Source organism: Fulmarus glacialis, unplaced genomic scaffold, assembly GCF_000690835.1.
Source record: "Fulmarus glacialis isolate BGI_N327 unplaced genomic scaffold, ASM69083v1 scaffold562, whole genome shotgun sequence".
Taxonomy (NCBI): Eukaryota; Metazoa; Chordata; class Aves; order Procellariiformes; family Procellariidae; genus Fulmarus; species Fulmarus glacialis.
Genome location: NW_009197046.1, coordinates 16,511 through 32,095, shown reverse-complemented (window position 1 = coordinate 32,095; position 15,585 = coordinate 16,511). Strand labels below are relative to the sequence as shown.

The window sequence follows — 15,585 nt, the reverse complement described above, 5'->3', positions numbered from 1 at the left end:
TCCCTACCTCCTCAATACACTGAAAAACTAGGACATATTAACATCATTAAGCACTCTAGGCACCTTAGTTAAGTTCTCTGTAGAGTTTACAAAGAACAACTGCCTCTTCCATGAAACGTCTCCCTATCACTCTGCGCTGTCTACACAGGGAAGGCAAGGAAATCAGTGAACTAATTCAGTCAGCTGAAGTTGGTGCCTAAATGTGGTAGTGTCACTATTCTGGTACATGTGTCGCTATACATAGCCTTATGTGTATAGCCTTGAAGGAAGGACTTAACTCTCTGTGGGACTCGGTGCACAGTAAACTAATGAAGTACTTTACAGAAACTTAGGCTATTTGCTGTGTACAGATTTTCAGCCTGCAGTAAACATGCTAAAGCTCATTTCACTTTCAAGCAGCCATATCCAGTATCTCCATACTCTCTCAGCAGAGATAATGTCACTTTGTATTTTTTCAACTGGTAAAAAAAAAAAAGTTCTCAAACCATAAAAAATATTCCAGATGCAGAAACAATGAGTCTGCTGCATTTATCCGCAAATGCTTGATAAGGCTCTGGCTTCCCAGATATGGGGTTCATTCGTTCTTTCTTGGAGTACTTGGCTTCAAACTGCGGACGTATTTCCTCCTAAAGAACAGACAGACAATGTTCACACACAGCACAGCTAGGAAAGATTCTGTAGGAAACTTCAGATCATTTATCAAATCACTGTTATTGGGAATTACATTTTTTAATTCAGCAGCTGGCACAGCTACCATAAAAGCTGAACTGGGAAATCAGGTCTCCTTCATGAGAACTAGAATAAATCACTGTACCCATAAAATGATATTGGAAGTATTTAGTAAACTCCCGAATTAGCTACTCATCTAAACAATGTTCTTTCAAACTGTATGGCTGTAAGCCAAACCATTTTAAGGTTGATACCACAGAGTTTTCCAGCCTGGTATTATCCTATTGATATTGGAATTCTACAACAAAGCAAAAAGAAAAAAAAAAGGAAGAAACTCCTTTTTCCAAACCCAATGGCAGTTTGCTAGGTAATTGGTTACATTCCCATTATCAGCAAAAGTTTCTCAGCATTTGAAGAAGGAGCTATGCCATCTAATACTACTCAATTCCTTCCTAACTTGGACAATATTATTATCAGCAACAGCTTTCAGCAGCAGAAATGTCACGTCCTGCTTTGCCATAAAAACTCTCTTCTGAAATGAAACCTGGGGAGAGACTTGGTTACATCTGTTTACAGACTTATTGTAAGACAGGGTTCACCCTTAGTTCAGGTAAAGGTTTTCAGCTGCAGTAGGGATACCCCACTGCCCTGCCATCCGCGAGATTCACCAACAGCCACGTGTCCTGTGCCACCTCACCCAAGTCTGACATCGAGGATGCTGTCAGAGATGAGAGAAAGCACCAGGCTGTGAAGACAGACTCTCACAGCTGCTGGCAGTTCATATACACTAGATCAAGTTTTACAATGCTCTGATGCATACTGGAGAACTGGTCCATGGTACAGCTGGCTACAAGGGAGCACAAAGGCAGCTACGGACTGTTTTTGCAGCTTTTCCACCAGGCCCCTGCTGTGCATTTCTTTGTAACAGCCAAGAACCCAGCTTACCAATTTCAGTCACTTCCAACCCTTCAATTGCATTTAATTGAACTTTGACCGACTGACAGTTATAAATGACCAGACCTTAAATGACTGCATTGAAATAGGGGAATGTTAACTGCTCATACAAGTCTTCAGAATGTGAATAAAAATAAGATATCCTAAAATCTTACATCCTTTTTATAGAATTCCCCTGGGGGAAAAAAAAGTCGTGTCTCATTCTCATCTTCTCAAATTTTGAAGGCACTTTCTCAATACAGTTAATTTCCAAATTCAAGCAGCAACCTGGTAACATGGTATTAAAAAAGCTTCAGAAATGTATGCTCAGCTGCAATGCCTGTGTAACTAATTACGTGCTTGAGGGAACCAGCCCTACATTGGCTATATACAAAAGCTAAGCATGTTTCTGCGGAGGCAAGGTAACACCTCACTCTTATTCTACCTTGCTCAAGGTGTTCCTGCCATATCAAGGGCTGAAGGCTGCTGAGCATACCATAATCTAGCAAGAAAAACAATACCAGTAGCATTCCTGTGTGCCCAGGGACATGCAAAAGGACAGAGTGTGATAGCATTGAAGAAGGGCACTTGAGAATTGCACCCTGTAGATTGTGCAAGGGCTCTGCCAGCTGACTTATCAAGTCATATACAAGAAACTCTTTCTTCTCTGCAGCTCTCTCTAAGCCAAGGTTTGATTACCTTTTACAATCTGCACTATAGGGAAGTCCTTATCATATCCACCCGTCCATGAACCTAGGCATCTCCTACGATCTCAATTCAGATAATGCAAATGCTGTTTTTACCGATGCATCTCCACACAAAACTGAAACTCTGGCATGAACCTTCGTACCTGTTTAATGACACTGAGCAGTGCTGAGCACAGCTTGGGGCAGGAAGTGAACAGTACTGTGTCTGGCTGAGGTTAATGATATAAAGAAAGTGACATTGAAGAAAAAGAAAAAAGCACTCTGTAAATAGCAACAGAAGCCATATTTCAGGTGGGAGTGCCAGGAACTCTGAGCAGTTGGTTTCTTGTTGCACACCCAGCCAAGACCCCGTTACTTTTCATGTCTCCCACCTTGCACCTCATTTACAAGAAAAGGAAATCCAGACATGCAGGGCTGAAAGAGCCAGAACGCATTCAGCCCATGCCCCCAGGTTGGGGGACCTGGACACTGCAATAGTCGCTGCATGCCTTCCTTGGGTGAAAATCTAAAGTGGTGAGGAATTCACAAGGTTGCATATCTGAACAAATTTAATTCTCCTTCCCATCATCTTCATTGTTTCATTTCTTTGTCTCTTCATTTAGAACAGAAAAGTGATAATGAAGTGATAGGAAGCCCTATAAATGTTTTGGTTTTTTTTTTCGTTCTACCTGTTGGGAGGAATGAATAAATTTCCCTCTGTAGCAAAATCTTATTTTTCAATTTGATAATGAAAATTAAAGAGAGCAAAAGCTAGACATGGCAGATAATGTTAATAAAAATAACGATCTTCATTAACAAAAGCTTGTGACTTAAAATGGTAATTAGAACTCTTTAATTGATTTCTTTGAAATAGCTAATAAAAGAAATCGGCTGATTCTGTCCAGTGATAACTGAATGGAATGTAGAGAGGAAATTTAATTAGCAGCGATTTTATTACAAAGCAGCAGATTTAGGAGTAAAATTTTCACCTTATGGAGACAAAATTCTCACTGACATCTCACTGACATCTCACTGACATGTACAACTTCAAGATCAAACTCCACAGGATGTGTCTTTTTCAATCTATATAAAACAGACCATTCTCCTTCCTTCCCGCTTCTCAAACATGGATCATTCCAATTCTTTACTCACAGGAGAAACCATACTGATTTCTGGAGTATCAAATATGGATTAATGTGCACTGCCTTAGGCCAGATCTTCATGCAGTGCCTTAGGACAGATCTTTCTGCACTAGAAGAGCTACTCTAAATTTCTTGGTGAAATACATTCTTTTCTTTCAGAAGGTTTTTGAGTCCTTCAACAGGTGAATTCTTGCAGGAGTCCTATCCTTCCTAGTCCAAGGATATATTGTCCTCTATAGCCCAGATGTAAAAAAGGGATTTGTAAAATATTGAAAATCTGAATCTTGATCACTGGGACAATGATAGCACCCCCAGAAGTCAGTCTCCTTGCAAAGCCTGTGGTTTGCAGGTCATCCTGCTTGCAGCTGAAGGTAATGGCAAAGTGAAGAGGTGGACTTTGAACGACAAAACAGGGAAATTATCTCAACGCTTTTTCACCCAGGACACCGCCTTCCAAACTGTGATGGCAAAGTCCTGCAAAGACCCCAGTGCCAATGGAAAAGTGCAGCATTTAATACTCAAGAAGAGGAGGCAGTGGTCCGTAGACCTGCCTTAAAGCAAGGACATGCTTGAGTTGTGCAGTAGGTATGGGCACTGGCAGCTGTAGCATCTTCAGAGAAGACACCTCTGGGAGGCAATCAGCTCCCACTCTTGGGATCCCACCGAATGCTGAACAAAGGAGGAACTGATGCCTCAAATGCCAATGAGATACTGATGCTCTGATGACTGGTCACATAAATCTTTGAGAAGCAGCCAGTTGAGTTCCTATTGGTATCTTTAACCGCTGATTTGAGAGAGAAAGGTACCATTTGGCACACTGCTTCTGAAAAGACTGCTACATCCTGCTGTAAAGACTTACAAAACTCCCTCTAGAACTGTAAGAAGGTGCAATGAATAGCTCCGGAGCAGGTACACTCACCACTGCTCCAGGGCATCTGACTGAGGTCTTGCTGCCAAGGCTTATTGGAAAAAGGCTGGTGTGAGAATAAAAGACCAGCTGACCATCAGCAGGGAGCAGGTATCTTCTGAAAATTACCAACATGCATATGTCATCCTGCAAGCCAAACTGAAATAATCTGCCAGTGGAACATAAGCATCTCTTATAAAAAATAATGTTATGTGATAGACATAATAAAATAAACACATCATATTTCTATGAGAATAGTTTTAACTACCAGAAGCTCTTTCAGGCTTTCTGACTGGAAGAGGAAAAGTCTAGCAACTCTACTCTCTTCTGTCTTTTCAGTGTTTATTCCAGCTAAAGGCTTAGTTGCAGAAGCATGGCTCTTCCAAGAAAGCTTAGAAAGTGGAGAGTGAATCTTCCATGGGAATGCTTTCCTCCAGGCTCTGCAAGAGGACATGCACTTTCAGTAGTAGCAGCAAGGTCGTAAACGGAGTTTGGGCATGTGCATAAAGAGGAGGGGGAAACAGAATGGGGAGTGGTCCTGAATGGGCTTGGAGCAGTTGTGCTCACACCTGAGCAAAAGACTCCTCCAAGCATTACCACACCAGCCAGAAATCACTTAGTAAAGAGAAACAAAAAAAAGGCAAAGCATCACTTAAGGACAACCTTACCAGGAAATTCAATATTTGTAAATGAACTAATCATAGAAGATTTAGGTGGATGGCTTTATAAATCAGCGTAATCCCAAATCCAGGTAGGTTAAATGGTGAAACATGCAGATATATAACATTCCAAACTATAAACATCTGTAAGACCAGACTTCCTGGGAAAAACATAAAAAGGGCCTCATTCTGTACTTGCTTGTGTATTTTGTTAGTTTAAAGACTCTTTCTCATTCTGGGGGCACTGAGCTATAATCCTAACTTGGAAATTGCGATTTGGTACATCTGTCTTTTGCCTTAGCTGTCAGCAGCAGCAGTGGCTTTTTTGCAACTAGTCATGAGGGCACATGATCACTGCAGGTCAATCCTGACCAATAATTGAACCTCAGGCAGGATTATCTCAGCGTGGTCTCTCTGTGACTCATCAGCATTGGCAAGAGCAGGCTCCTAATCTCAGGATAGTTAAATCAGTATTAGAATATTTTCTAAATATATGACAGTAGTCCTGAAGTATCACCAAGAATTGACAGCATATGTGCACAAATAATGATGTTACTGTTGTTATAAAGAAAACAATTTCCAGTTGTGTAAGTTATTTCATTTGATGTTCTTGGATTATTTTCTTAGTCATTAAGCATTTAAAAAAAAATCCTACCAGCAAATGAGCAATTGTACCGTTTCATGGCCTTATTGAACTACATTGCCTTGTAGAGACAGAAGTCCCATAACTCAGAAGTCTGTTTCTCTGCTGGCAAGATTAATGAAAAAGAAATTCTTCCACAGAGGCAGCAATATAGAGGTTCAACTGCATTGACATCACTACAGCAGCCTCTTACAGTCCCTCCAAGTGCTTCAGGACAATCTCTGGATAGGAAGGAGAGCAGACTCTGTGGACACCTGTATGTCCAAATCCCACTCGAGGAACACTTTTTCTACCACACCCACTGAATCTTGCTTTTCTCCTGCATAATAAAACCTTCTAGTTCCACTTAGACCTCAGCTCTCAGTCCCAAGAGCATGCTGTTTCTTTCTGGTAACCACCACAGAAAAAAGTCAAGGCTATTTTTCACTGTTTAGTTTCCTCCCTAAGGGAATTTCCTCTACCAACAGAGGATGAATTAAGTCCTTTGAGTTGGTTCATCTCCCTCAGTCTCTCCGCAGCACTGTGTAGTTAGGTAACCAGCACCTGAACGTTCAAAAGCTGGTACAAGGCTTTCTCTCCATCAGTATTCTTAGTGGCTATCTAAAATAATAGATAAGAGCTCATTTGCCAAAATTCATGGTACCCTGGGCTGTCAAGAATTTCCTTGGATTCAAAAGCAAAATTTGTTAGCTTCCCCCAAAGTGCATTTTTTTCCTGAAATCTCCCACAATGACAGCCACTGATATGTTGAAATTAATTGAGATTTACAAAGGTGTAAAAAGAGAGGACAGTTTGGCCTGGGGAAAGTTACTTCACATTCCAGAGAAAACATCTGAAGAGAAAAATGCTTATTTCCTAGTTTGTGAAGATTTGAAGAAAGAATTGAAATTAAATCCAAAAGAAAAGATTTTTAACCAAATCTTTTTGTATTAAAGATAAATAAATACATTTTTTTATACAAACCTCTTCTTCTTCCCAGTCTATCAAGTCCCAGTCATAAGCAATTACTGCTCGCCTTCTTTTCCAAAACTCCAGAAAAACAGTTGCTGGAGCAAATAGAAAAAAAATACAAAATTGTTTTTAAGTCAAGAAAATGTTAACTACTACCACAGAACTGTTGAATGAAGCTGTTACAATATTTTCATTTATTTGCATAAATGGGTTCTTTTGAACAGCAAATCATGCTAATGATCAAAACTGCTTTCAAAAAGCGTTGCTTTCTAAGGATTACTTTGCTTGCTTCAAGTGTGATTGAGGCTTTAAAGATTTCATTTAGTGTTAAATGAGACTGTTTAATTTCTAACCAACCAAGGGAGGACTCTAAAAGAATAAAATTGTTCCTGTGAGTTATCATTACTAGATATAGGGGATTTCTGATGAAGCTAAAGGTTTCTTGGGGCTATTGTAGATAAAGCACTAACTTTCCTTCTTTGAAGACCATTTACAATACACAGAAACCAGAACCCAGAGAAAGCACATTCCAGTGCATGTGCAAATCTGTAGAGTACTTCTGAGGAAATGGGAACTTCTGTCTTACACCTTTCTAATCCAGACCATTTTTTTTACACTACATAAGTGTGTATATGTGGTGTGGCATTAACATCTGACAATTAAACGTTCTACGCTGTACAGCCCTTATTGACAGAGTTCAAGATAGTGTAATATGCCTGTATATGACTGTGCTTCCATTTTGTGATGGAAAGAACAATCAAGAAGGCACTCAGTCATGAAATAATATGTTAATATTCTGGAGATTAATACTAAGCCTGTTTACGGTTAGAGTAATAATTTGTTTTGTTAAAAGAATGTAGAAGCTGCCTAAAGCTAACACAAATCAATGGAAAGGCTTCCTCTCCCACTGTGAGGTTTGGCTCTTCACTTTATTGCTCACTAAAAAACATCAGGCTGATAACCACAGAGAACATATACCTCTCTGTTCACGAGCTAGCACAGAATCAGCTGTAAAAGTGTCACAATAGCCTGGCAATATGTTCCACATCCAATCCTAAAAGCATCTCCTTAATGGACTATCTGCCCTACTGCAGCATATTGATAATGACGTGACATGATACTAAGCACTGGCATCAGTTTGGTGAAAGCGAATTTTTAGCCAGTAAGAATTATTATATTTTAATGTATTAGCCAATACAGCTAAAATATGCCGAGAAAATGAACACTGCAAGCAGATAAGGTAAGATATCAAAGCATGTTTATGGAGGAAGCTATTTGGTTTGAAGGCATTTTCATATATCAAGTCATCCTTTTTCTGAAAGCTGGAGTTATGTTGCACCAAGTAACCAGCTGCCTTGATTTAATCTAATAAAGAAAGCAATTCAATCTCCTGAGCCTAATGTTACTATGACTGTTTCTGATAATTGCAGTATGATTGGTTGGAATCAGCAAAACTAGTAAGTGCTAATGAGGCTCCACTGCCGCTGAACCACCACATTGTTCATTCCTTGACTTGTCTTCTGGTGGAGCTGCTTCTCTCCTATCAGCTCATATTGTATTATTTTGTACAAGCTAAACAAGTAGTCCTCTACTTTTTGGAGACCTGGAAGAAACAAACCTGATTGATTACTACTCTGTTTCCATTCCAAAAAGCAGCTGGAAGCAGGACTCCAGTGGGCGTATGAGTCCACAGGCATGAACCTTTCAGATATGTCTGTGCTGAACTGTACTTCTTTTCTTTCTTGTTTTTCACACACCTGGAGTGAGGAATCTGTACATATTATATTTAGTATATTTAGCACCTGTCAGAGTAAGTATGTGCAGTTCCTGAAGCTTCTTTAAAAAGCTATTTTCAAATCATTAAGTAGCAAATAGGATAATCTGCACTGCGCTGTTTTAGGTTTTACTGTGCTACACTTTTCTCCCTCTATCCAGGTCAGTATGCACTTTTCCCTTGCTAAATATTTTAAAATGTGCTGTAAATAATGATCTTTGATTGATTCACCGTACTACTGAGGTCTTCTAAAAAGTACTGCATTTTGAAATTTCTCTGCTTCTTTTCTAGTCAAGTAATCACTAATACTCTATATCACACTTTCTGACTTTGACAGCTCAAACAGGACACAGTTGTATTTATTGTTCTCCCATTTTCCAATTGGTATGTTTAAACCAGATGCTGAGAATTCTCCAAAAATCCTACTTGGAATTCTGAATTTCTCATTGGCCTTAACTCCCAGGTCTTTTGCTATAATATGCTTGCCCTGCTTCAGAGCTCAACCTTGCAACTCAGTCCTCAACATCCACTTGTACAAACAGGTGTCTTAATATAATTTCCTCAGATGCTTTTGAAACAAGTTGTGATCTCATCTAGTAATGCAAATGGCCTCTCGCAGCAAATAGCTAAATCCTGACCTTCTCTCAGAAATCTTCTCTCTATTGTATTTCAGAACACCATTTAATATATCCATCCTGACTTCCGGAATATATTCTATATAGCAGGAATATTGCTGAAGAACCTCGTTAACTTCTGTCTCCTCAGAGAGCAGATCAATGTGTATGTTTTATGCTAGAGGCAAGGTGTGTAGGAAAGTAGTATCTTTTATTAGACTAACATGTATTTAGAAAAGATGTTTTATGTTGGCATTTCTTATTGCTTGAAAAAGGTGTTAAATTCTTCACGCCAGGCCTTTCTTCCCCTCCCAACTTTGCCTTTCAGCAAGTGTTCTAAACCTACTTCCTTTATGAAAGGAAACATGCTTCTAGGTAGACAAGAAATTTCAAAAGGGACTTTTCTTGTGTCCCTTAGTGCCCCGAAGATATGCAGAGACAGAGAAACTACCATCAGCTCGCCTTCACTCTCTATCAAAGCATTAGAAATTATAAATAGCTGGACTCTCCTGTTGGACAGTTACAGAATTTTGCTACTGAGCTTCAGGAAACATCTAGACAGTGACATCTTTGCACTAGCTTTCTCCAGTACTTCAACTGGAAAAGCAAAAGCTACAATTCCATCTGGCTTTGCAGCAACATGCTGGGAGTCAACTGATTATCAAATTTACCTAGATTTTTTTCTGAGAATGACTTTTTTTTTGCACTTTAAATGTCAAAATTTATTTAGAATGAACATCTTTCTCTCATTTTCTGTCTTTGGTAAGAATCCAATTCAGACAGTAAAAAGAGAGGAGTTTTTCCCAGAAATGGGACCTACCTTTTCATCAGGCTCGACATATCTCAAGGCATACATAAAGGGCAAAGTATAAGTCTTTCCCTCTAGCACAGAAAAACAAAAAATGCTATTGCTCCCCTCTTTTTGAAAGCTTTGAACATCTGGAAAATATCATCAAGATTAGAGATTCTCAAAAGGCAAAATTCTTTTCCAGCTTCTGAGATGACGACATCTCAGTGAGCACCAATGATGATCTGTTCACCAATTAAAAAAAGTACTAGTGTTTATAAGGACTTACTGTTTCCTATAAACCACAGAGGTTTATAGCTTCAATCCTTTTGAAAGGATTTTTCCTTTCAACAGAAGCTCCAACACAGAAAAGCTTACATAAACTAGCAGTGAATTCCTTCAGTACTGAAGGGAAACTGTATCTTTTGTCCTTTGCTACATCAGCTTAAAATGAAAGTTGTCTTACGTCTTTTGGGTATACCTTAGTAAGTATCATTTTTTTTTTTTTTCCTATTATATCAATTACTTTTACTTCTTATATAGAACTTTGCTTAAACAGGGCAGAAATACAATAAGCGACGTGATGGGTCTTTTTTTGAAGAAAAGTGTGTTTCTATTCCAATGTCTCCTGGTGCACCTGACAATTCCAACCTTACTTTGATGGGACCCACTTATCCCACAATGGAGCATTACAAAAGATGGGTCCCTGTGCTTCAGAGTCTTACAGCCAGACTCAATCCTGCTCCACAAATCAAGCAGCCCATACTGATATTTGTTGTGGTAATTCCTCTCCCTAGCCTGGCCACAGCCATTTGCTCATCATTTGGAGAAGCATTTTATTTCTATTTAAAAAGTGAGCAACCCACTTTGCCATCAATTAAAGATGTCTTTAGAGTAAAAGGAGGAAACCACCATACAGATCACCTCTTCATGGAAAGCCCAACCTGACCACACCTGGTTTTTAAAACCCCAAGCAAACAGCTGAGGCTTATCCCTCAAGATGGAAGTTCACTAATGGATCTAAAGACAGTGAAGAAGGTACTTTAGATAATAAGACAGTGGCTAAGATCAGGCTAAAGAGGTAACACAATTCCAGATGCCTTTTTTTACTTTCATTCTCTTTCTTTAAAAGCATTGCCATCATTATTTTATATGCTAGTGTCTGTCAAACCCGATCATCTAGAAGCCTGAACTTTTCACAGCCAATTTGTCATGCACTTGCCAGTTGTTTCATGCTGACAGAAAAAACATTTCCACAATCAAACTGCTATCATTGTTTCTTCTCTTCCCCTATGATTTACTGAAATGATGGTAATGCCTGCAGCTGCCAATAGGCCTACCGCAGACTGAAAATCCATTTAAGACAGGTGGTAAGCCTACTCATAAACACAGTATCAGAAAATCCCTGCGAAGTGTGGCTATCCTTGTTCTAATGCTGCTTTAGCCCCACCTGTATGGAAAATATCTCCACAATCTCACTGTTGTCTCAGCAAAGTCTTATTTAAGAAACTACAGTTTGGGTGGAGCCATAGCATTGCCCCATTCCCTAAACCATTACCCTACACTCATAGCCTCCTTCCTGTTGCTGCCCTTACATCCCTCTTGGTAGCAAGCTCACAAGCACAGTGTAAGCCACAAAAGTGGTGGGGAAAGCTCTCACCCCACCCGCTGTCTTATAGTTTCTTCTCCACTAGCCAAATCATCCATATGGCAGCATTTGTTATATTTTTTCTTATCTCTCTGTGGGCTTAGGTGCTGGAGATGCACGGATGGGCAGTGCATTTCCCAGTCCTGACAGGCTGGTGGGGAAATATCCACAGAGGGAATTGGGTCTGGCAGTCTGACAGTGATGCTGAAGGAGGGGGAGGAAAGAGAGGCTAACCAAAGTGAGGTGCAGCTCCTGTCAACTAGAGACAGGAAGAAGAGAGGACCAACAACATTTTGTAGGCAGGCATGCTCAGCCTGCTAAGCCTTCTCCCAGGCAGTGACCATGAGGTGGACCTCATGGTTACCTGAGTGAGGGACTCCCATTACCTAGAGCTGCTTTTCCTACAGCCCTGGTTCTGGGCAGCAGTTCACAGCTGTTTCTTGAAAGCAGTGTTGCTGTTAAGGAGGAACAAAAGCACTCCTGCGAAAAGCTGCACTCCAAAGAATGCTCACCAGCAGTTAGGAACAGTGACATAAATGTTCAACAATGCTAATCCATCAATTTTCCTTGCTGAGATGGAAGTCCCTGCCTCTAAATTGCCTTAGAAATTCTCAACTTCAGTGACCACATAGAGAAAGAGGTTGGAAAAGCTGAGCGAACATCTAAAAAAATCTTTAAGACTTAGAAATTTTTGTTGATTCTCAGCTCTGGTGTAGCTCTAAAACAAAGCTGAAATACTAAGGAGAAACATAAAATCTGTACGATCTGTGATCTGTGGATTTTTTCCTTAATGTAATTTGTAATATTTTAATATCGTCAATATTACATGAAATGGCATGAATAGGCTTGACTGGTATATGACCTAATTTAACTAGTTAATTAACTAAGACAAAAACATAGTTTTGGAGGAAGGAACTGAGACAGACTGATAGGCTGTGTTGTCCTGATGGCTCTGATGTTGCCTCCTGGATATCTCTTGTGGCTCAGTAAAGAGATTTGCAGTTTAAAATGGAGATTACCAGAATTACTTGGACACCTTTCCAAAGCAGCTGGGAGATGTGTGAGTAAGAACAGGAGAACAATGGCTAAGTCAGGATAGCTCAAGCACTTGGAGCTGTGAGATGGATGCTATTTTTGAGGGACCTCATTAAGCCATTTGCTAAAGGAGTTAACCTTCTCTCAGAATGGCATGGTAGCAGCTAAGAGCCTAGGCGTGCTCAGGGCATGTTTGAAAAACTTTTTGTGCTGCCAGAAATTATTGTTTCCTCTTGCCTTCAATTCTGCCTACAAGACCACAGTAGGAAAAATAGTTGAGCCAGAAATAGAACTGTCCTATGGGCAAAATTCAGCCTCCATGGCAATGGTTAGACCACTCTCAGATCAATTTGTCATTCAAATAAATCTTCCATTTATTTCATCAGAGTTTTTCTTTGATTACAACCAGCTTACATGTGTGTAAGCTTTACTGCCTTTCTGCAAGGTGGGAAAAACAATACATTAATTCATTTTAGTACAAACACTAAATTGAGCTGCCCTAGGCTAAGAGAAGCCCTGAACAGTAACAGAGAAAAGGCCTTAGTGCCAACAGATTGAAAAACAATTACATAAACCCGCAGAATATAACTATCTACATAGACACTACATACTGCATTCATGTTTTCACTTTAACTAAAATTATTATCACATAAAAACCTGATTTCAACCATTTCCATCTTCCTTTTGCAGAAAGAGAAAAGAATCAAGCCTATATTGTTTTTCTCAGTGTCTGAAAAAAGTGTGCTGGAAATTACAGAGGCCTATGTTACATCACAATCTTTAAGAAAAAGATCGTGCAATTACTCAATATCAAAACAAAAACTTACCCCACACCGCCATGAAAACAGCAAAAAAGACAGTAGCTCCATTGTCAAAAAGGTGAGTTACCTGAGGGACATATTAATACTGTGATCAATTTATGATAATAAGGCTTAATTTTCTATTTTCACCTAATAAAATTAATATGATCATGAGTGCAGCTGGCCTGACAATCCTGAGGATCCTTCCCTTGACATGTGAAATGCACCTGTCAATTGACAGGACTATTTGCCAGCCTGGCCTGGGACTGCCCCCTGCCAAGACCAGGTGTGAGTATCATTTCAGACCCAAAGCATTCATTTTATGGAGCCACGTACAAAGGATGGATCATAAGATAAAGCTTGATGCCAAGGACACTGTAACACATGCATCTAGGACACTCCGAGACGGCTGAATCTCTAAGTGCAAATTGCATTCAAGTGTTTTACAAGCCAAACTAAGTCCTGGTAAAGACAATGAATGTTAATATTGGCTGAACTTGATCTGTCCTTTCAAGATTTTATCTACCCAAGCTCACTAAAGACAAATGCAAAAGGCAAAATTAATGCTTTTGTCAGGAAAGCATTTCTAATTGCATAGTTTAAAATGTACCTTGGCATAAATGCAGCTGTCTGACAACCTCATGAAGGGACAGTATTTATCACATATAGGACACATTATGATATCTGTAGCTTGGCAGACTTCTTTACTGGAAAAACAGAAAAGATAAGAATTAATAGTTTGATGCACAACAATCAGTCTTAAAATGGATTGATAAGTTTCACTAATATTCAGTTACTTATTGAACAATACTGGTTCTGTAACTGAAGCCAAGATGTTCATAACTGCATGTGTATAATTAATATTTGTTGACTGTCTAAGACTTCAGAGTTTACAGTCGTAACTGCAGAGGACAGTTCTTCAGGGCCAGCCTAGCAGTATCTCTTTATCATTTCCATCTTCTTCTTGAGTCAGAAGTGACCTTTGGTAGGAGGAGGGTGAGGATGATTGCAGATAAAGTTAAGTTTGGCTTATTCTTGTGACTTGTCTTAGGTGTGCAAGAATGTAGAGCTGCAGCACTCAGCAGAAGGTCCAGGGGGTTCTTCATCTGAAGAATGCCTCCCTGTGGTGGATCTTTGGGAAAGGCCTTGAAGAGAGTGAAAATTCCCCACTCTTCTGCTGGCCTGTTACAACAGTAATAAAGGAGCCTTACTTTTTCCCTACTTCATGCTGAGTTGCTAGCACCATCAGCAACTGGAACTGGGTAAGAAACATAGCCTCCCATCCCAATTCAGGAGCCCAAAACAAGAGAAGCTCGATACTGGATACCTTATGAGAACCAAGCACAGTCTTTTCCTGAGAATTCATTCAACAGTTCAAAATGAAATAATTAACAATTCATATGAAGATCTCTTAAATTATTCATAATAACCCACAGCTGTAATTTCCCTTATAAAAGTGTCCACGTTACCTGACCTGGCAGTGGTTCAAAGTGGTTACTCCATACAAAAAGACAAACAATCCAATGAAGGCAGCTGGGAAGAGCATCCCCGTGTACCAGCCTAACCAGGCAAAGTACAGCCCAATTTTCTCACCAAAGTACCGTCTGTTTTAAAACACAACACAGAGAAGTTACCTGCTAGTTAGAATAAATTTGCTTAATCTTGCTTGTTAATAGAAAATAAATATTTCTATCATATCTGAAGAGTAGATTAGAGAGCAGAGCCAGAATTCCCTGAAGAAAAAGCCTGCAACTAGGCTTCTAAATCCACACTGAGGGACTTGCCTTATGAATGAACTTAAAAAATGAATTTAAAAATTCACTAACCACAGTTTACAATGAGAGGAGTAGAGACCTCAAAAAGGAAACACTGAGTTCATTTTAAAAAGCTAGTTCTTTGTGTTTGGGAAACTGATGCCTTTTGGCTGTGTAACTGTAGTTCCCAAATAACTGCACTGAAATCAGTTTGATCCCTAAAACTGGTATAACAGCAAAAATGATTTGGGCCCAAATTATTTCAAAGAAATTAATTAACCAGAGGTTATTCTCCAATCCAGTTTATTTTCATTTCATTATTTATTTTCTTAGATCAGTTCCTGGAAAACTAATCTCATGATTCAACCACAGGTGGAAAGTAAAATGCAAGTGAGGTCCAACAAATATCTTAAGGTATCATCTTGCACTGATTTGAGGAAAGTAGTCTGAATTAATCCTAATTTGTTAGCTATATTGCTTAAAAACTAACAGCAAAGTGGCCAGGAAGCTCCTATTTGCTACATATTCATTAACATTTTTCCTCCTCCCAAACACAACCAAATCTTTATTTATGTGTTAAAGA

The 15,585-nt window shown here is 39.4% G+C and overlaps 1 protein-coding gene across 1 annotated transcript in view; it reads right to left on the bottom strand.

Annotated features, from left to right (window-relative positions):
* The window catches only part of ANO4 (anoctamin 4), a 53,023-nt gene that overhangs the window by 28,117 nt on the left and 9,321 nt on the right, over positions 1-15,585 (bottom strand). Inside the window, exons 4-8 of the mRNA XM_009572385.1 lie at positions 14,718-14,852; positions 13,859-13,955; positions 13,276-13,336; positions 6,603-6,685; positions 486-626 (exon numbers count right to left, since the gene is read on the bottom strand). Of these exons, the coding sequence (XP_009570680.1) occupies positions 486-626; positions 6,603-6,685; positions 13,276-13,336; positions 13,859-13,955; positions 14,718-14,852 (517 nt within the window). The remainder of the gene's footprint in view (positions 1-485; positions 627-6,602; positions 6,686-13,275; positions 13,337-13,858; positions 13,956-14,717; positions 14,853-15,585) is intronic.